This window comes from Bufo bufo, chromosome 10 (assembly GCF_905171765.1).
Source record: "Bufo bufo chromosome 10, aBufBuf1.1, whole genome shotgun sequence".
Classification (NCBI taxonomy): Eukaryota; Metazoa; Chordata; class Amphibia; order Anura; family Bufonidae; genus Bufo; species Bufo bufo.
In genome coordinates this window covers 106,375,927-106,403,630 of record NC_053398.1, presented here as the reverse complement: position 1 = coordinate 106,403,630, position 27,704 = coordinate 106,375,927, and the positions used below count along the sequence as shown (strand labels likewise).

Genomic DNA, 27,704 nt, shown 5'->3' with positions numbered 1-27,704 from the left:
GAGTTGGGTCACTCATGAGGGTGCACCTAAAGCAGATGCATTGGGGGGACCTAGGGCAGAGTCCCCCCAATGCCACTCTGAACTCTGCAGAGAGCAACACACATTTATAGATCTGTGTCTGCTATAAACAAATCCCCTATTTCCCCCTTACAGTTTCCTACAGCTCACTACTGTCACACACCTGAGAAATCAACCCAGCACAGCAGAGGAGTCCTTCTCTCCAGCAGCCAGTTTTCTGACAGCAGGGAGGGCAGGAGGATGGCCAGACATGTTCTCTCCTCCTTCACTACCAGCAGATACTGCGGGGCCTCCTGTACAATTTACACCAGTAGGAGGCTGCGATACTGCCACCTAGTGGCCACAATAATTATCTCTCCTGAGAAACAAGAGAAATAATTACTCCTCCGTCTTATCTCCAGGTGCAGGAGACTGGGGGCCCACTGAGGAATCCCCCAGTGGGCCAGTCCGAGCCTGTGTATATATATATACAGTACAGACCAAAAGTTTGGACACACCTTCTCATTCAAAGAGTTTTCTTTATTTTCATGACTATGAAGGAATCAAAACTATGAATTAACACATGTGGAATTATATACATAACAAACAAGTGTGAAACAACTGAAAATATGTCATATTCTAGGTTCTTCAAAGTAGCCACCTTTTGCTTTGATTACTGCTTTGCACACTCTTGGCATTCTCTTGATGAGCTTCAAGAGGTAGTCCCCTGAAATGGTCTTCCAACAGTGTTGAAGGAGTTCCAAGAGATGCTTAGCACTTGTTGGCCCTTTTGCCTTCACTCTGTGGTCCAGCTCACCCCAAACCATCTCGATTGGGTTCAGGTCCGGTGACTGTGGAGGCCAGGTCATCTGGCGCAGCACCCCATCACTCTCCTTCATGGTCAAATAGCCCTTACTTTCAAAGTTTTCCCAATTTTTCGGCTGACTGACTGACCTTCATTTCTTAAAGTAATGATGGCCACTCGTTTTTCTTTACTTAGCTGCTTTTTTCTTGCCATAATACAAATTCTAACAGTCTATTCAGTAGGACAATCAGCTGTGTATCCACCTGACTTCTCCTCAACGCCACTGATGGTCCCAACCCCATTTATAAGGCAAGAAATCCCACTTATTAAACCTGACAGGGCACACCTGTGAAGTGAAAACCATTTCAGGGGACTACCTTTTGAAGCTCATCAAGAGAATGCCAAGAGTGTGCAAAGCAGTAATCCAAGCAAAAGGTGGCTACTTTGAAGAACCTAGAATATGACATATTTTCAGTTGTTTCACACTTGTTTGTTATGTATATAATTCCACATGTGTTAATTCATAGTTTTGATGCCTTCAGTGTGAATCTGCAATTTTCATAGTCATGAAAATAAAGAAAACTCTTTGAATGAGAAGATGTGTCCAAACTTTTGGTCTGTACTGTATATATATATTTTTTTTTTTATATATATATATATATATATATATATATATACATACAGTATATTAGGACCCTATTTGCACTTTTGTTAGCAGATTTTGGCATCGACAGTGGCAGGTGTCCGCAAGAGGTTCAGCTACATTCAGTGGAACTAAACCTCAAGCAGGTCCAAAACATTCTCATTAAAAAAATGAGGCAGAAACTGCAGAATATGTGGCAGATTTTGCATTTGCAAAAAATTGTTTTTGAACAGGTTTTAGTTGTGTTTTATACTATGTAATGTAAAATGATTACATTACGTGTAATATATATAATATATTTTATATCTTTTGGCTATGTTTCAGAAGAAAAATTCAGCAAAAGTGAGAAGGAGCTGAAGCAAATTGACTTGGAAGACAACGCGGAAGAGGTGACCAGCTTACAGAGTAAAGACAAGAACGTGGAATGCCATCATGATCTGACCAGATCCACCTTGCTTGCTTCAGAGACCAGTGAGAGCCTTTTGACCCAAAATTACAATGCAGCCAGCAGTCCGTGTGCCAAGGATAATATGGAAGACTTTTTGGGACTAATGGTGGGGAAAAAAAGCTTCCAAGGATACAGCGAACACATAGTAAGTTGTGAGAGTGCTGAAAAACCTAGAATATGGTCTTTGGCTCACACAGCTGGTGCCACAATTACTGTGGACGCTGAAAGTGGTGAGAGTAGGCCAATAAGTCCGGACTGTCTCTTTGTGAGAAGAAGACACTCTACCCATGGCTTGTGCGGTGAGACAAGGTCCTCCTTGCATAGTATAAAGACTCACACCGAATGTTCTTTTGAAGAAATGTCCCAATCAGCTAAGGTTTATAGAACTTCAACATTCAACTTAAAATCATTTCAACTCAGCTGTCCGTACCCTGTCATGGGAGAATTATGTGAATATTCCTCTGGAGTGGAAGGTATCTGCTCTTTGTGTTACTGTGAAAGCTATTCAGACCAACTATGAGGACATTTAACCCGCTAGTAGCATTGACAAGTATGGTAACAAATGTAGAGCGATTGTTCTTCGTACTTGGTAATGTGCCGTTTCTCTGTTTTCCTCATGAAAATGTAGGAATAAATTGCAATCTGTGGTGTTACATTCACCTTCTCAATGGGGAATATCAATACACACTGACATTATCTCATCAGCTCTGACAGCATTAGGGTCATGCACACGGACATAGTTTCGGTCCGCATGGATGTAGAACCATTCATCACTGCATCATCTCCATAAGGCCATTCCACGGCCCCACAGAAAAAATAGAACATGTCCTATTCTTGTCCGTTTTGCGGACAAGGATAGGACATTTGTGAAAGAGTATAAAAAAATGGCTGCAGGCTCTGGGCCGGTAAGCATGTTTTGCAGACCACAAAAACAGATAAGGTTGCGTGCATGAGCCCTTAGATTAAGAAGGAAGTAGTGACACATCCTTTTTGGTAAGGGGTATGGTAACACCCAATTGTTAATTTGTTCACATTTTTCCAGGGTGCTTACAGAGGCCTTATTTTATTTATTTTTTTGGTACTGTTCGATGAAGCAGCCAGGTGACTAGGCTATGGTGCACCTGTATAGAGTTTTTTTTTTTTACTAGGTATGCATAGGACCTCAACCAGCCAGAAGAGATATGTGAGAAGTAATAAAAGGGGCAGATCAGTGCCTTCTCAAACAGCTTATCGGTGGGAGTCCCAGGTGTGTCGGACCCCCAACGACCAGATACTGATGCCCTAACATGAGGATAGATCATCAGTAATAAAATCTCAGAAAACTCTTTTAACCACTTAGTGACCATCCATACGCCTTTTTACGGCAGTCACTAAGGGGCCTTAGGCTGGACCGCCTTTTTTTTTTGCAGGGAGCAGGGGCTCAGGTCTCACATGAGAGCCACACTCCTGCAGGAATGCCGATCTGGTCTGTTTAACACTTAACATGCCGTAGACTGTCTCCCATTGGCACCCCGCAAATGCGATCACAGGGTGCCGATGTGTGCAAAGGCTGGCTGGGGTTTGGTATAGGCCCCAAACCAGCCTTGAGTATTTTCCAGCAGGCTGTGCCTCTCTGGCGCAGCCTGCTGGTCAATGTCAGTAAAGCACTGACATTAAAATGCAATGCACTATAGGGATAGTGCATTGTATTTTAAAATTAATCAAAATGTTGTCTGTTACAGTCCCCTTGTGGGACTATTAATTGGTAAAAAAAAGTTACAAAAAATTATTAAATAAAAAAATTCAAGTAAAAAATATGCAAAAATACGCTTTTCAATGAAAAAAAATTGCAAAACAAAATCTCCCCTATATGTTTGGTATTGCCACGTCCATAACGATCTGCACTACATAAATATCATGTAATTTATGCCCTATGGTGAATGCCGTCAAAAAATATAAATTTGTAAAAAATTACAGAATTGCTAACTTTTAGTTGCCACTGAAAAAGTGATCAAAAAGCATAATTTACTCCAATTAAATCTACAAGTTGACCCGCAAAAATCAAGCTCTCACACCATGCCATAGAAAGAAAAAGAAAAAAGTTATGGGTCTTGGGAAGCGGAGATGCAAAAAGATTTTCTTCCTTTTAAAAAAAGGAATTTTATTGAACAAAAGTAGTAAAACAGAACAAAACTATATGTCTTTGGTATTACTGTTATCGTACTGACCCAGAAAATAAAGATATTATGTTATTTATACCGAAAATTGAACACCATAAAATATATAATGTAAAAACTCTCCCTCTCAGAAAGAGTTAATAAAATTGATCAGAAAGTTACATGTACCCCAAAATGGTGCCATTCAAACTGCAAATTGTCCCACAAAATACAAGCCCTTATACCACTGTTGAGATGGAAAAATAAAAAAATTATAGCTCCTGGAAGGGGTTAAAGTTAAAACACTACATAGAAAGTGTTTGTTTTGTGGCATATTTTGGTTCATTGGTGTATGGTGTTGTGGTAGGATGGGTTTTTTCTGTATTTTGCTCACAGGCTTCTCTATCATGCTTCAAAGAAGCCAGAAAAAAAAACTTGAAAAACAAGGTGTGTGAATGAGGCCCAAGGCTTCTGCATTTTTACTAATAGCGCACTGACCCATTAATTTCTATAGGGCCATACACAAATTAGTATTTTTTGCTGAGCCGATTTTCCGTTCCACAAACTATAGAACATGTCCTAATATTGTCCTATTCTGGTTCCACATTGCAGATGAGAAAAGTCATTTATATTAATGGGAGTGAGAAAAATGTGGCAGGCACACGAAAGGTATCTGTACCTTGTTTGCAGACTGAAATACGGACATGGCCACGTGCATAAAGCCTGATAAACCATTTGGACTTCTTTTGTGTTTTGGACCCACTCCTGATTTTGGCTTCCAAATAAAACTGCTAATTAAGCCTGATACATCCGTCCGTGTCCGTGCTTAAATCCATGAAAAGGTGGTCAGTGATGCCTCCGTGAAGATTTCCATGATGGTACTATGTGTAGTGCGTGTGTCCTTTTTTTGCTGTCCGTGTCATCCGCGTTTCACTGACACTACACAACGGAAAAATAATTTTAAAAGCATCACGGACCCATAGGCTATAATAGGCATGATGGATCCGTGAACGCGAACAAAATAAAGCATTCTTCCATGCTAAGAACATGGACCCAAAAACATCTGATGTGTGAATACACACATTAAAAAGAATGGATATGTGTGTTGTCCGTGGAGAACACGTACAACACACGTACCGTGGAGAACACGTACAACACACGTACGTGGAATACTGACATGTGAATGAGGCTTTACTGACCAAAGAACTGTCATATGATAATGTCCAATGTTTAAAAAAGTCATGCAAAAAAGCAGCACACACTGGCACTTGTGTTCTTTCAAAAACAATGGATAGCTATGGGACAAATTTATTAGATTTAATATTTTCCGTAGACTTCCATATAAAATCTGAAGCTGGCCCTGTTTGACTCAAGAACGCTGAACAAAAACCCCAGTAAAGAAAACGCACCGAAAACCATGTTACACCACCATTGTGGAATTCTTTTCAGAGTAGGACTAAATTGCAGGCGGAAAACACCAAAATTGGGAATCACTAATTATTAATTTCTTAAATTTTGTTTCCACTTTTGGGATTAAATTTGGAAAACTTCAGCATTTAACTTGCGTTACACCTATGGATCTAGAACAGGGATGTCGAACCTGCAGCCCTCCAGCCTCCAGCAAAACTACAACTTCCATTGTGCCTGGGCAGCCTACAGCTGGGAGTTCTGCTGGAGGGCCGCAGGTTCGACATCCCTGTTCTAGATCCACATTTGACCAGCTCAGTTAGACAGACAAAATAAGGAAAAGAACAAACATCAGATGGAGCTATACATATGCAATTTATTTAATAAGCTCAGTGGCTATACTAAATTGTTAATTACGTGTAAAAAAAAAAAACTATTCAGATCCAGGTGCTGAATTAGTGGTAAAAAGAATAGCAGAACTGTCAGAGAGTAATTGCAATATTAAAGGGGCATGCAGCTGTAAATACAGACAATGTTGAAAAAGAGTCACATTGGCTATCCCAACCACAGCAACCCCTGGAAGCATGAAAACAAAGGTACATTACAGAGGTGGCAAAGATGATGAAAATGAAAAATATTTATTTCTGAGCTGTGATCATTCATCAAGTGATTAGTAAGATATATTTAGGTACTTTTGTATATTTTTTATGAGTTCAGAAAACCCTCATCCTCACCCAAACTATTTAGCTGAATGAGGAAACCATAGGCATTCATTTGTTTCATTACAGACTGATTTGAGTGATGTGAAAGTTACAGCCAGACAGATATATCCTCAACCTCGTCCAACTGATGAAATTACAATGCTTCTGTTTTTTTGTTTACAGGGACTGAAAGGACAATGAAGACAAGTAATGACATTTCAGAATGCAGGCAAACTAGTTTTATGGAAGAAAATGACTTGATAAGGACTGCATTTAGGCCAGTTATGAAAAGGTGAGGTGGTTCCAAGTATTATATGGTATCTCAATTATATACTAGGCAAGAAACAACATGGCAACCTTTGGAACCAATGTATTGGTCTAGTGCATACACAATGAGTGACTTTGGAGATTGTCTGCAAATTTGAAATATTCTACTATTGTATCTATTATACTCCCTATGTGTCTCCAAATTTAGAGACTATAGACATATAGTCTAGTTGTAACATCTGTAGGTAGGGGCAGACACGGAGAGTGAGCCCTAACCTAGAACCCAGCCCCCTTTCCCTACCTACTTGCAGTGCAAGCCCTAGGTAGCAAGACCGCAACTGGTCAACAGTCCCTATGCCACTAAAATGCAGAGACTAACAAACATCTAGACACAAATGACACAAAGAAAGAGTCATATGTAAATGAGTCATAACCAGGAGGACAACGCAGTCCAAAAACGAGAGACAGATAGTAGTCAAAAGACGAGCCAAGGTCAGAACCAGACAGGATGCACAATACAAATCACAAGAGAAAGGGAGTGGTCAAAGGACGAGCCAAGGTCAAAAACACAAGAAATCCAAATCAGCAAAGGAACAAGAAACAGGAACCTAGCTAGTGAGCGCAAACCAGACTATCACTGGCACTGGCAGATATGACCAGGAAGGTGTTTAAATAGAGCACCAAGTCCCTGGATCAGAACCTGATAGGTGCTCCATTAGTCAGAACACTAGCACACAGGAATAGATCAGCTGAGCTAATCTCCTCCAGGACACATGGGCTGTGGGGAGAAACAGAGCATTGCATCCTGTTGCTAAGGATGCTGTTGCATCACCAGTGGGTGTGGCTCAGCAGCGCATCTCTCCCGGCACGGCTATGCCGAGGTTGAGGATCGCTCCGCTGGAGTGTTCAGTTGTATATTTACTAGGTTAAATGATCTTAACTGTTTAATTGATGTTTTTAGATATTGTAACTGAAATCGATCTATGAAATATCGTAAGCTAAAAATCTGAAAAGCATCAAAAAGGAATTTTAACATTAACTGAATATTTTTTTCTTTTGCTTTTTTTTTTAGATTCATTCATCAGACCTAAAGATGCAGCAGGTTAGAAGGAAAAGAAACCGTCAGATAGAGGAACTGTTTCTTTATATCTGAAAATGTCTGAAAATAGAGACATCAAAAATGTTTCTTTCTACAATCCATCAATCTGCCATAGCCATGATAACGTGGTCAATTACTGTGCTGTTCTATTGACTTTAGTAGTTTATGTTTACATGGGATTAAATGAACTTTATGACATTTTCTTCTTCCAAGCCAGTGATGCTCAACTGGTGATGCAGTCTGCACTTATGGCCTAGGTCTGTGGCCCCAGGTGGAAGTAAATTCACATGACATGGCTGCCTCATCCCCGGGTATTATAAGTCATGATCACCACCATCATACACTGAATGCTCTGCCCGGTTATAAAGAACAGTGGTTTTGTGGTATCTTCCTATCTCAAAAAGTTTTGTCTTTACTTTGTATGCATATCTGTGCCTACAACTTGCCCTGGCCCTGGCTGGATGTCATGTGTGACCCTTGGGTGGTGGAATGAAGGCCACATTTAAGGCCTCCAGATTATGACAGGTTGACCGCCACTGCATTCAGCACTATGTTAGTGAATACTCCAGTAAATCCAGTTCTTTATTTATCTATGTTACGGCATATGGTTCTTTGCACTATTCCTCTACCCATGCAGTCTTCCTCAATATTGTAGTATCAAAGCCATGACTTAGAAATGGGAATCCAGCAGAAATTGTTTTAATGCCAATTTACTGTACATGCATATTGCATACAATAAAATGCTTCTTCAGGAGGGCCCTATGACATTATATTGTGATACAGTATGCCTAAATAACAAGTTCATTTAATTTAGGTAAAGATATAAAAAGGCAATTGCTTGTTTTATTGTCATGGTTACATTTGTGTTAATTTATGTTAATTAGTTGTTAATTTGTGCATTGAGTTCAGTTTTTTCAGGGAATTACTATTTCTGCCAAGCATTTTGCCTACACATTTATATTACATATATGTGAGTTTGTGTTGGTATATATATTTCTTTAATCACCACCCCCTTCTCCTTCCCATAAATTCTCCCTTCGATTTGGGTTTATTTTAGAATTTGCATGAATTTGTTTTTATTTCATCATGTTAAAAAGGGCTTTGAACACTACACTATGTTACATAGTCCGGGTACATTTTAATAAATTGGACATTGAGCCCCGTGTAACATCCTTTACAGTTTACTTTTCAGCAATATCTACATTTCTAGTGTTGTGGTATTATGAACACCTTTGGGGTCAATTTTATTATGACTGTATTTCGCACAATTGGTCTTTTTTTCAGTTTTTGTCCTATGGGGTTCAGTTTTAGCCTAGGTGCAGAGCATCTTAGCTTCAGTTTCACACTGATCCATCATGTTACTGTTCTGGCAGCTGGATATATAGCCCTTATTTCTGAATTCCTGACAGCTTACACTTTCAGCTGACACTTATATAAAGGGGTTGTCTCACTTCAGCAAGTGACATTTATCATATAAAGTTAGCACAAGACACTTACTAATATACTGTGATTGTCTATATTGTCTCCTTTGCTGGCTGGATTTATTTTTCTATCACATTATACACTGCTCATTTCCATGGTTACGACCACCCTGCAATCCATTAGTGGTGGTCATGCTTGCACATGATAAGAAACAAGCGCCAGTCTCTCTGGTGGCCGGGCCTGCAGGAGTGCACATAGGCTAGTACTTTTTCATATAGTGTGCAAGCAGGACCACCACTGCTGGATTACAGGGTGTTTGTAACTAGAGATGATCGAATCGAAGCTGATGAAGTGGAATTCGATCCGAATTTTAGGAAGAATTTGATTCGCAACTAATGCTAATTTCCTCGCGCTTCGTGGTAATGAATCACATTTTTCCTAAAATGGCTGCTGCACATGTGAGAACATGGAGAAAGGAAGTCTGGGAAGGCGGGATCACCCAGACTGACATACATGCAGCTAATCAGCAGCCAGCCACCCCTGTGATGTCACAGCCCTATAAATAAGGCGGCCATCTTAGATTCAGACATTTTCCAGCGTTCTGAGTGCAGGGGCAGACGTAAGACGGCGCTAGGGACAGCAATAAGAAAAACCTCATTGTGATAAAAAACCTGAAAAACCGATTTATCTTAGTGCAGAGAGAGACGTCAGAAGGCGCTAGGGACTATGCTAGAAAAGCGATTTACAAGTGCAGGGAAAGATTATTTGGGGATCCAAATAGCCATTATACAGCTCTGTCATTCCAGCAATTTGTTCTTGTTATTTGGGTGCAAGTGCTATGTTGAAAAGCCTTTAGTGGCCTATTTTAGTACAAAAAGAAAAATATCTATGCATTTCACTGTTGCAGTTATTTGTGGTAAAAGCGTTGTCGCCTATTTCAGTGCAGAAAGAAAAATATATACGCATTTCACTTCTACAGTTATATGTGGTGAAAGCGTTTAGTGGCCTATTTCAGTACAGAAAAAAAATATATATACGCATTTCACTTCTGCAGTTATATGTGGTGAAACTGTTTAGTGGCCTATTTCAGTACAAAAATAAAAATATATTCTCAGTTCACTTCTGCAGTTATATGTGTTGAAAGCGTTTAGTGGCCTATTTCAGTACAAAAATAAAAATATATACGCATTTCACTGTTGCAGTTATTTGGGTGAAAGCGTTTAGTGGCCTATTTCAGTACAGAAAGAAAAATATATACACATTTCACTTCTGATGTTATATGTGGTGAAAGTGTTTAGTGGCCTATTTCAGTACAGAAAGAAAAATATATATGCATTTCACTTCTGCAGTTATATGTGTTGAAATCGTTTAGTGGCCTATTTCAGTACAAAAAGAAAAATATATACGCACTTCACTGTTGCAGTTATTTGTGGCGAAAGAGTTTAGTGGTCTATTTCAGTACAAAAAGAAAAATATATACCCACTTCACTGTTGCAGTTATATGTGGTGAAAGCGTTTAGTGGCCTATTTCATTGAAAAGCCTGTTGTGTAAAAGTAGAACAAAATTTGGGGCTAATTGACGTTCTGCGGTGCTGTGATATATTCTGAAGCCCGGTTTTCAGTGTATTATTGGCGAAATAAAAATATATTCGCCGTCCAGCGTTGCATGTATCTGTTAAAAAGCCTGTTGTGTAAAAGTAGAACAAAATTTGGGTCTAATTGACGTTCTGTGGTGCTGTGATATATTCTGAAGCCCTGTTTTCAGTGTATTAGTGGCAAAATATAAATATATTCGCCGTCCAGCGTTGTACTTCTCCGTTGAAAAGCCTTTTGTGTAAAAGTGGGAAAAAATTAGGGCCTAATTGCCGCTCAGCGGTGCAGTGATATATTCGGAAGCCCAGTTTGCTGTGTATAAGTGGAAGAAAAAAAATTATATTCGCCATTCATCATTGCATTTATCTGTTTATAAGCCTTGTGTAGTGTAAAAGTTGAAAAAATGTAGACCTGCTTGCCATTCAGTGGTGCAGTTATATGTGGTAAAGGCCTTTTTGCGGTGAAATTTTTTCTGTGAAGCAGGCTTTTTTTTGGGAAAAATCATGGGTGACTGTACACCTACTTTTGGGGTATGGGCCGAATTACATAGTGGTAAAATTTGTTATATGAAACTGGCTTTTTTTTGTCAAATTTATGAGTGATTGTACACCTCCTTTTCCGTTATGGACCAAATTACTTAGTGGTAAAATTCTTAATGTGACACTGGCTGTTTTTCAGAAAATGTATGGGTGATTGTACACCTCCTTTTGCGGTATGGGCCGAATTAAATAGTGGTGAAATTTGTTATATGAAAGAGGCTTTTTTTCGTCAAATTGATGGGTGATTGTACACCTCCTTTTGCGGTATGGGCCAAATTACGTAGTGGTGAAATTTGTTATATGAAACTGGCTTTTTTTCGTCACATTTGTGGGTGATTGTATTCCTCCTTTTGCGGTATGGACCAAATTACTTAGTGGTGAAATTCTTTATATGATACAGACTTGATGAACTTCGCAACTCTTCTGGGTTCCAAGCAATCTTGAAGCTTTGTCTTCTCATTGTGTGTAGCTACTAGAGGCCTGCTCATGCCAGGCAGGTTCCCACAAAAGTATCTGGCTCGATGAGCAGCCGATACCGCACTTGCATCTTGACAGGATTCGTCTCCAGGTGGAGAGAAATAGTTTTTTGGAATGCTTTCTCCATTGCAACCACGTCGTCGACTAAACAGAAGACTGGCCAATTCTCTCCTGTCTTAGGCAACATTTAATTTTTTTTATTAAATGTATTAAATATTTAATATTAAATTGAACTAAAACTTGATTAAAATTATAAGAAAGTAGACTTAAATTCACTAATATATTATCCCAATCTTCGAGGGAAATTCCACGACAATCAATTTGCCAAGCCTTTTGTGTTGGAGAACGTGTATTATTTAATCGTGTTATAAGCAACACTTTATAAAGTTGATAAATGCTGCTGCCACCTCCACGCTCTGTCATTGTTCCACTCTGTGGCCGCCTCATGCTGCCACCACCTCCAGACTCTGTCACTGGGCGACTCTGTGGTCTCCTCATGCTGCTTCCACCTCACCACTATGTCATAGGGCCACTCTGTGGACTTCTCATGCTGTTCCCACCCTCTCCACTTCATGACTGGGCCACAATATAGCCTTTTTGGCTTGCCTGACATCATCATTTATTTGACCCTTCTTCTGATCTGTCAGAAGGATTGAAAAATGAGACGCACAACGGATCCTCTCTGTGTAGCAGCTGTAAGGCCTGTATAGTACCATCAGAATTGGCTTGTGATTTGGTAGCCAAAAGCAGGAGTGGGTACAAAAAACACAGAATCCATGCAAATATTCGGTTCACGTGTCATCTCTGTTTTGGATCCACTCCTGTTTTTTTGGCATTAGCAATACTGATGGATTACTGACCAAATGCTGACCGAGTGAAGGCAAATGCTCAACAGACAGGATCCGTTTTTTGGGGGTTATTGTTCTGACGGATCAAAGGAAGGGCAAAATAATCAGTGACGTCAACACAAACTTACTGCTGACACCCTCTCCACTCTGTCAGGGGGCGGCTCTACTTTTATAACAGGTTCTGTAGACATCTATGTGGAATCAGCTGATGACCGTGTAAAAGGAGTGCGCTTCTTCTTGGTGCTAACATTGACCTGTAAGGCTGAGTTCATACTTGAGTTATTTGGTCCGTTTTAGCCCTGTGACTGCCCAAATAAGTAAAGTGTGCAGTGATTCTAGGAGTAACGCCTGTCATCTGCATGTCATACGGACTCACAGTATTATTTCACTGCCAAAGCAGACTCCCTATGCGTGTTACTATAAAGACTTTTAGCAGCCAGGAAATAGACATTTTTTTAACGTAATTCACCGCAAATATATTCAGATCGAACCAAATTTTTCCCGAAAAATTCGGCGAACCGGCGAATCGAATTTTTAAAAAATTTGCTTGTCTCTATTTGTAACCATTTGAAATGAGCAGTGAACAGTGTATTGGAAAAATGAATCTACCCAACAAAGGAGGCAATATGGACAATCACAATTACATTATATGTGCCTTGTATTAACTTTCTCTACATGATAAATGCTATTTGCTGAAGTGACACAACCCCTTTAAAGGGACACTGACAGGCCCGATAAACATATTAAGTTATTCCTATGCAGTCATAGGTCTATTAAAGTGTATTACAATCACATAAGTGTACCCCCTGTATGCATTTTAAACCATGTAAAAACAACTTTATAATCATCTGTCAATCAGCTTCCTTTATGCACAAGGGGCTTTTTTACTCCTACCTCCGTGCCCAGCCGCGCCTCAACTGTCGCTTCCTAGCGCCGCCCAGCTCATTATTATTCATTGGCTGGGCGGCTTTTACAGTCCCCGATCCTCCCGAGCCGACGCAGGCGCAGCAGGAGACGCTGGCATTGAATAAGGGACGCAGGCGCACTGCGAGTGAGGGTGCCGGGCAAGTTATCCGGCGCACGCGCAGAAGGTGCAAGTGAGTTCAATGCAGCAGGAGACCCTGGCATTGAACTCACTTGTACCTTCTGCGCGTGCGCCGGATAACTTGCCCGGCACCCTCACTCGCAGTGCGCCTGCATCCCTTATTCAATGCCAGCGTCTCCTGCTGCATTGAATCTCCGGAACCGCAAACACACATTTTTCCAGTTTAGCGTACAATTTATTCTCCCGCAGAATCAGCAAGACCTGACATAGGTGGTCCCGATGAGCCTTGAAATCAGGAGAAAAAATCTAAATGTCATCTAGATACACCAGTACAAATTTCCCCATTAAATGATAAAAAATGCTATTCACAAAATGTTGGAAGACGGCTGGAGCATTCATCAAACCAAAGGGCATAACCAAATTCTCGAAATGACCCTCAGGGGTATTGAAGGCCGTCTTCCATTCGTCCCCTTCCCTGACCCTGACCAGGTTGTATGCCCCTCTTAAATCCAACTTAGAAAAAACTTTAGCCCCAACAATCTGGTTAAACAGGTCCGGGATCAGAGGAAGCGGATATGGGTCACGAATCGTGATACGGTTCAGCTCCCTGAAATCCAGACAAGGTCTTAAAGAACCATTTTTTTTTTTAACAAAAAAAAACAAAACAGCGGCAACAGGTGACTTCGATGGTCGGATGTGTCCCTTTCTCAGGCTCTCAGAGATATAAGTACGCATAGCGACCCTTTCAGGTTTGGAGAGATTGTATAGTCGTGATTTTGGCAGCTTGGGATGAGATTAATAGGGCAGTCGTACTCCCGGTGAGGGGGCAACTCCTGGACACCACTCTCGGAAAACACATCCGAAAATTCAGAGAGAAAAGATGGCACAGTCTTGGTAGAAACCTCTGAAAGAGATGCCGTGAGGCAATTCTCTCTGCAAAACTCACTCCAACCATTTATTTGCCTTGCTTGCCAATCAATAGTGGGGTTATGTTTAGTGAGCCAGGGTAGCCCCAACACTAGAGAAGTAGGTAATCCGCTTAAGACGAAACATGACATATCCTCAACATGAGCGTCACCCACAGTCAAACGGATATTGTGAACTATGCCCTTTAACGATCTTTGAGAAAGTGGAGCGGAATCGATAGCAAAAACAGGTATATCCTTTTCCAAAGTGCATACCTGGAAACCATGCGTTGTTGCAAATTGATTATCAATGAGATTGACAGCTGCTCCACTATCTACAAAAATCTCACAAACAATGTTCTTGCTGTCTAGCGCCACCCTGGCAGGTAGGAGAAAACGGGAACTACAAACAAACGGCAAACCTTCAATTTCCACATCAACCTTGCCAATAGTAGCAAATGGAAAGGTTTTACAGTTTTTTTTTTTTGTTTTGTTTATATTACCCTCAGAAAACTTCATGAATCTCCTAGAGGGGCAAACATTAGCTAAATGATTTATACCCCACAACAGAAACAAACCTACTCTGAGAGCTGAATCCTCTACTATCAGAGGCAAGCAAACCCAGCTGCATGGCCTCCTCCTCAGAGGGGATTGAGACAGACTGAGACCCCTGCGCACTGAATGAGACAGCCCCACGGTCCTTGGGCTGAATATGACAGGAAAGAGTAGTCTCCTCTCTCTCTAAGACGCCTGTCAATACGAACAGCTAGAGACATGACTGACTCTAACGACGCTGGTCTCTTATGAAAAGCGAATGCATCTTTCAATCTTTCTGAAAGACCATGGCAAAATTGACTTCGGAGTGCATCATCATTCCAACCAGTATCAGCTGCCCATCTCCGAAATTCAGAACAATATATCTCTGCGGACTGTTTACCCTGGCATAAAAAACGCAGTTTAGATTCAGCCAGAGCAATACGATCCGGGTCATCATATATCTGCCCCAGGGCTACAAAAAATTCATCCACCGATCGGAGGGGCCGTGCCCCCATCGGCAGCGAAAAGGCCCAAGACTGAGCGTTATCCCTGAGCAGTGAGATGATGATCCCCACCCTCTGCTCCTCATCACCAGAGGAATGGCGAAGTAGGCGAAAATGGAGTTTGCAAGCCTCTCTAAAGCGAACAAAATTCTCACTACCCCCGGAGAACGTATCCGGAAGCGAGATCTTAGGCTCGGAACAAACTCCATGAACAATTTCAATATGTGAGAGAGCTTTTGATATAACAACTGTTTTAAATGTCAGCATGATAAAACATGGCTATACAGCACTATTATCAATCTATTGCTATGCACTATTAGGAGGCATTAGTATACAGTTTGATCAAAGAGCATAGGCCCACTTACCACGACAAGGTTGCCTCTTCAAGTGGGGACCTACTTTAACTTTGGCGCGGCACTGTGCAGCGAATATCGTGCCCCCACTATCGCGGCACTGTGCGGCGACTATCGTGCCCCCAAAAATTTCAGCAGGGCCTAGGTGGCTTTGCCGCACAGTGAAGGCGCTGTGTGGCTGCTGGGTCCCATTGCCTGCTGGAGCGGTGTGGGGGCACGATAGTCGCCGCACAGTGCCGCGCCAAAGTTAGAGTAGGTCCCCGTTTGAAGAGGCAACCTTGTTGTGGTAAGTGGGCCTATGCTCTTTGATCAAACTGTATACTAATGCCTCCTAATAGTGCATAGCAATAGATTGATAATAGTGCTGTATAGCCATGTTTTATCATGCTGAAATTTAAAACAGTTGTTATATCAAAAGCAAAGTAATGAGGATGTGCGATTTAGATTCTCTCTCATATATTGAAGAAACTCCATAAACGCCAGCAGAACCGGTCACCTGAAACTGAGACACAGTTTTACGGAGATCTGCTACCTCCAGCGAAAGACCTTGCATGCGGTCAATCAAGGCTGAAACCAGATCCATGCTTAAGACGGTTATGGCGGTTTATAATGTCATGGGTGAAATTTGCAGATAGCTGGAACTTATGAATAAACGAGCGACTGGCTTGATCCCAAACTCCCTGACTGATATGCACATGCAAGGGTCTCGATGGTAGACGATTGCATGCCCACGTACCTAAGTCTGTGTGACACCTTAAAACCCTATAATAGTGAGGGGACCAGACCACCGGCTCCCTGCACTTAATACGGACGGAGTCAGAGTCACCTAGAATCAAGCCAGCAAGGAAACACAATAAAGTAAAGGACTTATCTGAGCAAACAGCAGAAGCAGCCTCCAGCAGTGAACACTTCATCCAGGAAGTAGTATAAACCGCAAAGTGAGGCAGTATGGGAGGGAATATAAAGGAAGACGGTTAGTCTAAATTAGTGACACCTGGCAGAAGGAAAGGAGATGAGAAAGTGAAACCAAAACAAAGAACATCATACAAGAGGTAGAGAAGAACGTCTGCCAGACCTTCTCACAGAACTGGCGGTGACAAGAGCACTTGCCATGCTTTTAACCATATTTTGACGACATTTGCAGCCCTCTAGCCCTTTCCATGACCTTTTTAGAGCCATTTTAGTGCTCAAAAGTTCGGGTCCCCATTGACTTCAATGGGGTTCGGGTTCGGGGTCAAGTTCGGGTCCCGAACTCAAACTTTTTTCTGAAGTTCAGCCAAACCCGTCGAACCCGAACATCCAGGTGTCCGCTCAACTGTATTCTCTCCCTGAAATCACCAGTCCAGCAGCATCCTCTCCCAACACTTGTAACAGCAGAGTGACGTGCAGCGCTACGTGACTCAAGCTTATATAGAGCCTGGGTCACATGCTGCTCTGGCCAATCACAGCCATGCCATTAGTAGGCATGGCTGTGATGGCTTCTAAGGTCAGACAGTTAACCGCTTATTGATTGGCTGCTCTGCTAAGAAAGCGCCGAACACCGAACCCGAACCCAAACTTTTACGGAAATGTTCGGGTTTGGGGTCCAAAAATCCTAAAGTTCGGTATGAACCCAAACTTTACAGTTCGGGTTCTCTCAACCCTACTTGTCATAAATTAAGCTCATCTTCCAGCAGTTCAGGGCATATCTTGTAACGCCAGCCTTTGATAAATGCCCCCTAAATGCACACTATCTCATGTGTATGGGGGTCTAGTGATGTAAGTACTGTGTTCTGCACACAGGAGAATCTATAGCTAGCTGATAAGTATGCTGCTGAGACAGTGTTGCTGGTACTCCTCTATTTACGGTATTGTGTGTGCATCGTTGGCGTACATGGCATGTTACTTCCCTAATAATACTGAGTTAGATCAAATTTACTCATGAGAACTGTTGCACGTGGTTTTGTATACATGATTGTTGGACTCTTTAAGGCACACGTGGATATACAATGTATCGTCAGTTGTATATTTGATACAATTTATATAAAAGCAATTAAATTGGTTGAACATGTCAGGATCCATGAATTTTGTCATTTACTCAGACTAAGGAAGGGAGAGAGATCTGTTGCTGTCAGCAACCTTTGGTTGGTGCTATTACACTATCTGAATGCTTATTTGAATTGGGTTGTGCAGTGTGAAGATGTTGATGACCTAGAGTCAGGATAGGTCATTAATATAAAATTGGTCTGACTCACGGCACCTGCTTGAAGAGGTAGCGGCACTCATGCGAACATTGCCTCCACTGTAAAATTACCTGTGTGTCATCTCACTTGTACAGTAGATGCTAATGGAATGAAGTCAGCGGGATGAACAGTTGCAATTGCATGGCACCACTGCAGAAAAGGAGACGGCACACAGGTAATTTTTAAGTAGAAGCTGCGCTCGCATGCTGATCGGTGGGGGTGCTGATATTGATGACCTATCTTTGCACTGCACAACCCCTTTAACCCCTTCCCTCACCCTGCCATACATGTATGGCGGCGCAAGTAGATCGATAGTGGACAGCACAATACATACAGGTGAAACTCGAAAAATTTGAATATCGTGCAAAGTTCATTTATTTCAGTAATGCAACTTAAAAGGTGAAACTAATATATGAGATAAACTCATTACATGCAAAGCGAGATATTTCAAGCCTTTATTTGCTATAATTTGGATGATTATGGCTTACAGCTTATGAAACCCCAAAGTCACAATCTCAGGTGCCCTTTGCTCAGGGGGTATGGATTAATTAGCTGACTAGAGTGTGACGCTTTGAGCCTAGAATATTGAACCTTTTCACAAAATTCAAATTTTAAGCTGCATTAATGCAATTCCTTTTAATTTGCATTACTGAAATATATGGACTTTTGCACAATAGTCTAATTTTTCGGGTTTCACCTGTATATATGCCACTGAGATGGCATGAACACAGGAGTCATTCCCATGCTATCACTTGTGGGTGCCAGCTGCATTACATAGTTAGAACTCTGCTCTCGCTGCTGGTATTGGAGATAGCTACAATTGAACCCCTTAAATGCCACAGCCAATGCTCACCCTAGCATTTAAGTGGTTACAGAGAGGAAGATGAAGGCAGATGCTATCTATTAAAACCACACGTTTTACAGACAATTCCAAACTGTGAGCAGGATGTTGGCACACCACAGCACAGAAGAGCACAGGAGAGGGGCGAGGCTGGGCCCTATGCAGCAGTATTCCATAGGTTGGCAATAGTGTTACATCATCTATCGGACATAGGCAGCAGACTGGACAAGAATTAGTGCCAAAAGAAGAATGCACAGGGTTATAAAGAATTGTGGTTCTCATCATGTACATTCCTGGTAGTTTTGAAGATGACCATGGGTCATTTAATGGTAATTAAATCTGCATTGAAAAAAATTCCATGTGATTTTGCTGTGGATTTTGCTGTGGCAGTTTATTTCACCTGTAAAAACTGCAACCATGTAGAACACTGGCAACAGTCCTGTCGACAGGACTTTTTTTTTTCGTCTTACAAAACGGAACAAGACAGAACCTCTATTTGTGCCCATAGAACTCCATTAAGACGGAATGCCTCTAAAAGGTTCCTTTTCGCATTCCGTCCTTAAATTGCGTTATATTCCATTATAACGAAACGGTATAATGGAATATACAACGCATATGTGAACCCACCGTCAACTGTACCTCACCTGCTCCATGTGAATGTACTCTAAAGCAAGGGAAATGTAGACATTAGATGAACATCAAACTGAAGATGTAAGAATAAGCAGCTTAGTGCAGCCGCATTAGAAATCTCCTTAATCAGACATTTTTACTCAGGGGACAGTAATAGCAATAACCAACCCTGGTGAGATTATCTGAGGTTATGTGGTACGCACATACAACAATGCAATGGCTTACAGTCAATTATTTTACTAATGTGTGGTTTAGTAAAGTCCTTCTGTCGTATCATCAAGGTTGTGAGCTTTTACGAATTTCTAATTATATCATTTTATTTTTGTCCAATTTATGAAGGGAAGTACATTGGTTTTATGCCGTACAAAAGTAATAATTTTTGATGAAAAGTGAAATTAATTTTTGATGAAAAGTGATGAAAAATTTGCCGCATTTGAAAAAAAAGAAGGTTACGGAGCTTAGCAGGAGGGGCAGGACCTCCGACTACTCAACAAATTTACTATAAATAAGGCTTCATTCGCACAAACTATAATTTTGGTCCACATACAATCAATATTTTTGGCTGATTGTAGGAGGACCCATACATTGATGTTATCCATGTGCTGTCCACATCTGTGTGGCCATTCCACAAATTATAGAACATGTCCTATTCTTGTCAAATTCTAGTGAAGGGAGTGAGAAAATTGTGGCATGGACATGGTCAGTATCTGTATTTTGAGGATCCATGGTTTGTGGACAGCAAAATGGACACAGTCGTTTGCTTGAGGCCTAAGACAGAACCTGATGTAAATTGCTGGTGTAGATTTGATTTTCTGACGCATGGACTCCCAGAAGATGTGCTAAATGTATAAAGAACCCCTTTAATATAAATTTGGTGCATTTTACTGCAGCGCCCATCTTTTTAAGACTGGTGTACAGACGTAGCCAACTGTACCTAGACAGGCCTAACACCTTAATATCAGCATACAGCAAATTGCCGTGTAGGGGGGTATAGCTACACGGAGACACTGGTCGCACAACGTGTCGTGGCCAGGGTAGAAGAGTAGTAGTGATCTCATAGAAATGAATGGGATCGTTGCGTGAGTCATATAAAATCCAGCAGTGCTATGGCATCATTGCTACTCTGCTATCCTGGCCATGACACATGTCATGCGACCAATGTCGCCATGTAGCCATAACCTAATGTGATCATTCTGCCATGCCTTGAGTCAAGATAATGCTGGCTACATCTGTATGAAGCTTCATCCTAATAAATTACCCCCGTTACATGATCTGAAAAAGTGATGCTCTCTTCTCGAAATGACGTATTAGTGTTCGCATCTGCCAATCACATGGTATATTTTATCCCTACAGGTTGGCCAAATGGGCAACAAAATGGCAGACGAGGTTCAGTGTTGATAAGTGTAAGGGTATACATTTTGGGACAAAAAAAAAATGCGCTATGTATGCCCTGAATGGATCACAATTAGGGGAGTATACAACTTAGCACTGGTGGCTCCACATTTTGAGAATACAGTGCAGTGTTTTGTACTAGTCCATAAAAATGTTGTCCAGAGACCTAAATGAAGTTCAAAGAAGGGAAAACAACTTAATGCAATGTATGGAACATCTCAGTTATGAAGAAAGGTTATCAAAACTAGATTCATTTACTCTAGGAAGGAGAACATGTGGTCACGGAGTCCAAACCATAATGTTATTGAACATGGAGCCACAGGATTTGGTAATGGCTGAAAATGTGGATAGATTTTGAACCAAATTTTTCTGTGAAGTGCTTTCTCCCTATTGAGAGCACTATATGATCAAAGGAGAGAAGCTGAGCTCTGTGGTCTTATCACATTCCACCTTCCATGCTGAGTCTCATCCAAACCTGGTGGATTTCTGGTGACACATGTTGGGGTTACGTCAATTGGTAGGTAATAACTCGACCCTGTTCACTTTCATTATAATGTGATGTGTTGCTCCCAAAATTGCCATGTTGTCCCAGGCTAAATCTCCTATAATGCTTCGTAGCACAGGGAAAGTTTCAGTTCTATCGGCTGTAAGGAGTTGGAGGTGTCATTGCCGGTTGTCCACAGGTTGTGTGTTGCGAGAACGTTTTGCAGGCCTTATTATGGGAATTGTCACTTTCTTTCATTATATGTAAGAGGGAAGAGGTGGCCATTTGTGTTGGTTGCCTGACACTGTGACCAGCATGGTGCTGGGTGAATTGTTTGGCCACAAACAGCATTTTTAATGGAGATGCTAGTGGCTAGTGATGAGTGGCATAGACAATATTCAAATCCACGATATTGAGCGAATTTTTGGCCGAATATTTGCCATAAATTCGCTAATTCGAGAATTCGTGATCTCGAGTCATTGTTTACTTGATTGCAAAAATCGGCAATGTAATATATTCGCAATAAATTTACGATAAATTTGCTATTAGAATATTCAACACTATTCACGAATATAAAGCACTATATTCTAAATATTAGCGAATTTTCGAAGTGGCGATATTCACGATTAAAATTCGTGATTCGAATATTCGCGCTCAACACTAGTGGCCATACCATGTGGGAGTGTGAGAGTGCAGGGGTGCTGCATTCCCCACCAGGGTAGAGCTTAAGTGTAGAGATTGGCATTTTCTAGACATCATATCAGTATGGGAAGGGAGAGGAATTGTTTTGGCTCCCCATCATAGGAGTCCAGTGAGTGCTTCCATGTGACTCTCATTCCCACCAAGCTATGTAGTACAGTTGAAAAAAGGCATCCATCCATCAAATTCAACCAAGGTAAGGGTGGGGATGTGAAGAAAGAAAAGGGGAGTGAGAAGTCAGGTTGCCGCAAGCAGCCTGGAGTGGAAGGGCTATCACCAACAAGCTCTGCAAAAGCCACATTAGCTACCCGGAATTGACAGACAGGAGTTAGATGAGGACTGTGATAGCCATTAAGCGGCTGGGGCATGAAATATACGGCAACTACCGCCACCACCTCCAATTAAGAGACTATTTGTAACGTTTAAGCCCTGTTGTGAGGTATCAAAGTGTGTGAAGCCTGTTGCCAATAAAGTTGAGCTCTGTTTTCAGCATCCCATCTCCATATTTTTCCCCATGGTCAATAGGACCAATAAAATCCCATACGCCTTCAGCATTCTATCAGAAAGAGACAAAACTCCATCATTTTGTTGTCTTCTAATTAGTACATGTAAACACTACATTTCCCTTCTTTTGTCTTTTCTTTGGCTAACCAGCATAAGACATGATGTACTTTGTACTACTGATTTAGGCATCTCATTATGTGGTGGGAAATTTACAAAATAAACTTTATATGCTGGTCGAGTGGAGTTCAAATGTTAATGGGAAGGCAGCGTGCACACTTCATTACATCTAGTTAAAGAACGCAGTTCAACGTGTTGTCATTATTTAGCATCATGTATTCTACAACCTTAGGAATTTCTGGACCATTGATGTTCTCTTAATTACTTCTGACAATGACAATTTTGAGAACATGAAAAGATGGCATTGTGCATATTACAAAGACAAAAAAAAATCTTCCCAAAATCATAATGTGCCCTTTGATTGACCCATTTACTGGTGCCATCATATATCTCGGTGCAATTCTGTTGGCAGTTGTGTGATTAGGGCTTGCCCCAATGACCTACATTCCATTAAAAAATCATAAATCAGTAATATGGCCTTGGAAATCAGCTTTTTGCAAGGATGAAAAATACAGGATCTAAATAAGCTCATACATTTTTGGACGTCCGCTACTTAAAGACTTTTTGAACTATTTTATATATGGAAACTATTTTTATGATGTGAAAACAGAATAGAGTTGCATTGCACATGTAGGCCGAGCAAATTTTTTTTGTGTGGCATCTAAGACATTGCAGGAGTTAGTGTTGAGCTCATAGGAAATCACAAATATTGATCTTTGACACGCAATGCTATATGACTGTAGAGGAAAAGAATAGGTTTCCATCTTTCATGTGTGGGTTTGTGCCGTTTGTTTAGTTATCAATTTTGGGAGGTTTGCTGGAGGTAGCCAGACCTGATGGGGTTAATTCAATCTCCTAGAGCCATTTCTTAACATATTAGTTTAGAACCAATCCAAGCTCCTATTTTTAATCAAAACAGTATTCAGAATATGATTCCTAAAGATTATATTTTGCTAGATTTGCAATACATATCTGGTCTGTATGACAGATTGCATTCGCACTTGAGCTGCCTGGATAATCTAAAGTCAGTTGACCTTTAATAAAGGGGAGGAAAATGCCATCCTTAAAAGAGGCACAGCAGGTCACCTTAATATGCTTCTATCCTTAAAAATACACCAAGGAGTTTAAGCATTGCTTTAATCATTTCTGAAAAAATAATCTGCAAGGAACAAACAGATATGTGTCTATATTAAATATGAATGTAATCTTAGTGTTTCACTCATGTTGTCTTGGGCAAACGCAGATGGCAAAAGCCGGTGGCTAGAAATTACATTTTAGAAAAATACAAATGGAAACACTAACGTTAACATTTCATTACCTTATTAACCTGTGTATAGGAATTTGTTTTCTAATTTAACATATGAAAATCAATGTTCAGTTGTATCAGTGTATTAAAACAAGCCATAAAGACTAGTAAACTTGTCACTTCTCCTGACAGATCTGTTCGAGTAAATACTCACATTCCTCCTAAACATAACAAGTCTGGCACGTGCTGTCTACTTTTCATTGTGTTATTCCTCTGTTAATCTACCTGGAAATAAACTGTCAGCTCAGTGGCGTTTACAGATCTCATAGGTTCCATTAGCAAAACATAGTATAGGCCCCCTGCACCTAGTTTCCCAGTGTACGTGCACCAGTCACTCCCAGGCAATGCAGAACATGGGCCACGCCCCAGATTTCTGACGAATTTAATTTTTTTTTTAATCAAGTGGAAGAAATTTTAATTAAATACAAATTGCAATAAAAAAAAGTTCCTCATCCACATTATCAGATTTTTATAGTAACATAGTAACATAGTTTATAAGGCTGAAAAAAGACATCCGTCAATCCAGTTCAGCCTGTTATCCTGCATGTTGATTCAGAGAAAGGCAAAAAAACATAATTTTAGTGGGAAAAAATTCCTTCCCGACTCCAATCAGGCAATCATAATAACTCACTGGATCAACGACCCCTGTCTAGTAGCTATAGCCTGTAATATTATTACCCTCCAGAAACACATCCAGGCCCCTCTTGAATTCCTTTATTGTACTCAACATCACCACCTCCTCAGGCAGAGAGTTCCATAGTCTCACTGCTTTTACCGTAAAGAATCCTCTTCTATGTTTGTGTACAAACCTCCTTTCCTCCAGATGCAGAGGATGTCCCCTCGTCACAGTCCTGGGGATAAATAGATGATGGGATAGATCTTTGTACTGTCCCCTGATATATTTATACATAGTAATTAGATCTCCCCTCAGTTGTCTTTTTTTCTAAACTGAATAACTCTAATGTTGATAATATTTCAGGGTACTGTAGTCCACCCATTCCAGTTATTACTTTAGTTGCCCTCCTCTGAACCCTCTCCAGCTCTGCTATGTCTGCCTTGTTCACAGGAGCCCAGAACTGTACACAGTACTCCATGTGTGGTCTGACTGGTGATTAGTAAAGTGGTAGGACTATGTTCTCATCACGGGCATCTATGCCCCTTTTGATGCAACCCATTATGTTATTGGCCTTGGCAACAGTTGCCTGACACTGGTTTCTACAGCTTAGTTTGCTGTCCACTGAACTTCCTAAGTCCTTTTCCATGTCTGTGTTACCCAGTGTTTTACCATTTAGTATGTACTGGTGACTTACATTGTTCCTTCCCATGTGCATAACTTTAGATTTGTCAGTAAAATGGGTAAACCACGTTACCAGCTCAACTCTGGAGGGCTCAGCTGACTTCTTCTAGACTGGTGTGCACGGTGAGGCGGAGCTCCAACAGAAGACGAGAAGGAAAATCCAGCACTGCCATTTCTGATAAAACGGGATACTTTATTTAGAAGATTACACGCAGGAACAAATGTAGTGCATTTCGGGCTATACGTACCTTTTGACAAAGGTATGTATAGCCCGAAACACGTCAAGTTTGTTCCTACATGTAATCTTCTAAATTAATTATCCGGTTTTATTAGAGACAGCAGTGCTGGATTTTCTTTCTTATCTTACATTTGTCAATGTTAATTTGCCAATTCTCTGCCCAAGCCTCCAATCTAGCCAGATCCCCGTGTAGCAGTATACTGTCCTCTGTGGTATATATACACAGTATACTGTCCTCTGTGGTATATATACAGTATACTGTCCTCAAATACTTTGGAGAAGCCCATATATATGACATCCATTCACTCACCCCGGTCAAGTCTAGAACTTACCTCTTCATAGAAACTGATTAAATTAGTTTGACATGACCGATCCCTCATGTAGCCATGCTGAAGAGCCAATCCTGTAGAATGCTTCCTGTCATTATAGAGTCTTTAAATATCAGAAATTGAGGTCTGTCTATTACATTACTTATAGGGGTTGTCTGCTTTTTACTACTAATGATTAACCTCAGGATAGGTCATCAATATCATATCGGTGGGGGCATTGTCAGACTGGGGTGCCTAGGGCTAAAGGAAAATACTACCTGCTACCACAGCGGCAGGCAGCACCAAGATGCTTAAGATAATTGATTATGGGGGTCCGTGTAGCGATTTTGAGAAAACAGATCCTTGAGGAAAGAGGATACTGGCTGGCCCAGAAGTCTTCTCGGCCACCTGATGCATCTATAATAATAAACTGTGTAGTTTGTTAAATAATCTACCAGTGTTTTTTATATGGACATAGGCATGCTGAAATTCTGTACGCTGCATATCTGCAGGCTCGGAATGGCCCACCGAGGAGACGGTGAAATCCCCAGTAGGCCTCTGCCTAGTTGAAGCCCCGCCCCTCCTCTGAGAAGCCCCGCCCCTGACAGACATCTCCCTCACCAGGAGCAGCTCCAGAGACTGAACTAAATACTACTTTGTGGTTACAGGACCTGTGATGATGTCACAGTCATGTGATCAACCATGTGTGTGGAAGGAGTTAAGGGAACACAGGCTGTGCTGGTGGAGGCCACAAAAACTTTGAAACTGTCCTGCTATACCTGGATAATGTAATCATCTTTTCAAAATACTATGAGGATCACTTAAAACATCTTGCAATAGTCATTATAGTCAAGAGGTGAGATGTTTTCTTAGTTTTGCAGGATACTACTGACTTTTCATACCTCACTTCGCTCAGATTGCTGAACCGATACAAGAGCTCCTGAGAGGACATCCTAAAAAGTACCAGAAATCCCAGATACCGGTTGAATGGAATAAAGAAAGAGATATCGCTTTCCAACTCCTGAAGAAGAAGTTGACAGAACCACCTGTCTTGGGCTATCCCGATTATCAACAGCCATTCCATCTCTACACTGATGCCAGTAAGAGAGGCTTCGGAACTGTCCTGTCTCAAGTGCAAGAAGGTAAAGAGAGAGTAATTGCTTATGCTAGCAGATCCCTTAGAGGTGCTAAGAAAAATGACCAAAATGACAGTGCCTTCAAGTTAGAATTTCTAGCACTTGTGTGGGCCGTCACTGAAAAATTTAAAGACGACCTCGCAGCAACCCCATTTGTGGCCTATACTGATAACAACCCACTGGTGCATCTCAACATAGCCGAGTTAGGAGCCTTAGAGGAGAGATGGGCCTCACGTCTTGCCAACTACAATTTCACTGTCAAGTACAGAACAGGCAAGTCAAATGAAAACGTGGATGCCTTATGTCGCCTGCCTACCAAATAAGATCCTACTGAACAGATAGACGTATGGGAAGAAGTAGAGATGCCCGCTTTTTACCGACATTTTGTCCAACAAGATTAGTGATGAGCGGCAGGGGCAATATTCGAATTTGCGATATTTCGCGAATATTTGGGCGAATATTCACCAAATATTCGAGAATTCGCGAATTCGTGATCTCCAGGCATTATTTTCTTGATTGCATAAATTTGCATAAACATTTTCGCATAAACATTTTCGCATAAAAATTCGCATGAACTGGTATTTAAAAAAAAATCTAATATTCGCAATTCCGAATATATTTTGGCATATTCTAAATATTCGCGAATTCTCGAAGTGCCGATATTGGCGATTAAAATTTGAATATTCGTGATCAACACTAAACAAGATATCAGTACCGCCAAAGGTAAAGAAGTCTTCCACTTCCAACAACAAACAGATCCAAAATCCCAAGTTGAAAAAGAAAGTTGGATCAAGTTACAATCAGAA

At 41.0% G+C, this 27,704-nt stretch overlaps 1 protein-coding gene across 1 annotated transcript in view; it reads left to right on the top strand.

Annotated features, from left to right (window-relative positions):
* IRX6 (iroquois homeobox 6) overlaps nt 1-27,221 on the top strand; it is a 49,431-nt gene extending 22,210 nt beyond the window's left edge. Inside the window, exons 5-6 of the mRNA XM_040408942.1 lie at nt 1,770-2,038; nt 26,679-27,221. Of these exons, the coding sequence (XP_040264876.1) occupies nt 1,770-2,038; nt 26,679-27,221 (812 nt within the window). The remainder of the gene's footprint in view (nt 1-1,769; nt 2,039-26,678) is intronic.
* Nucleotides 27,222-27,704: the final 483 nt, after the last annotated feature.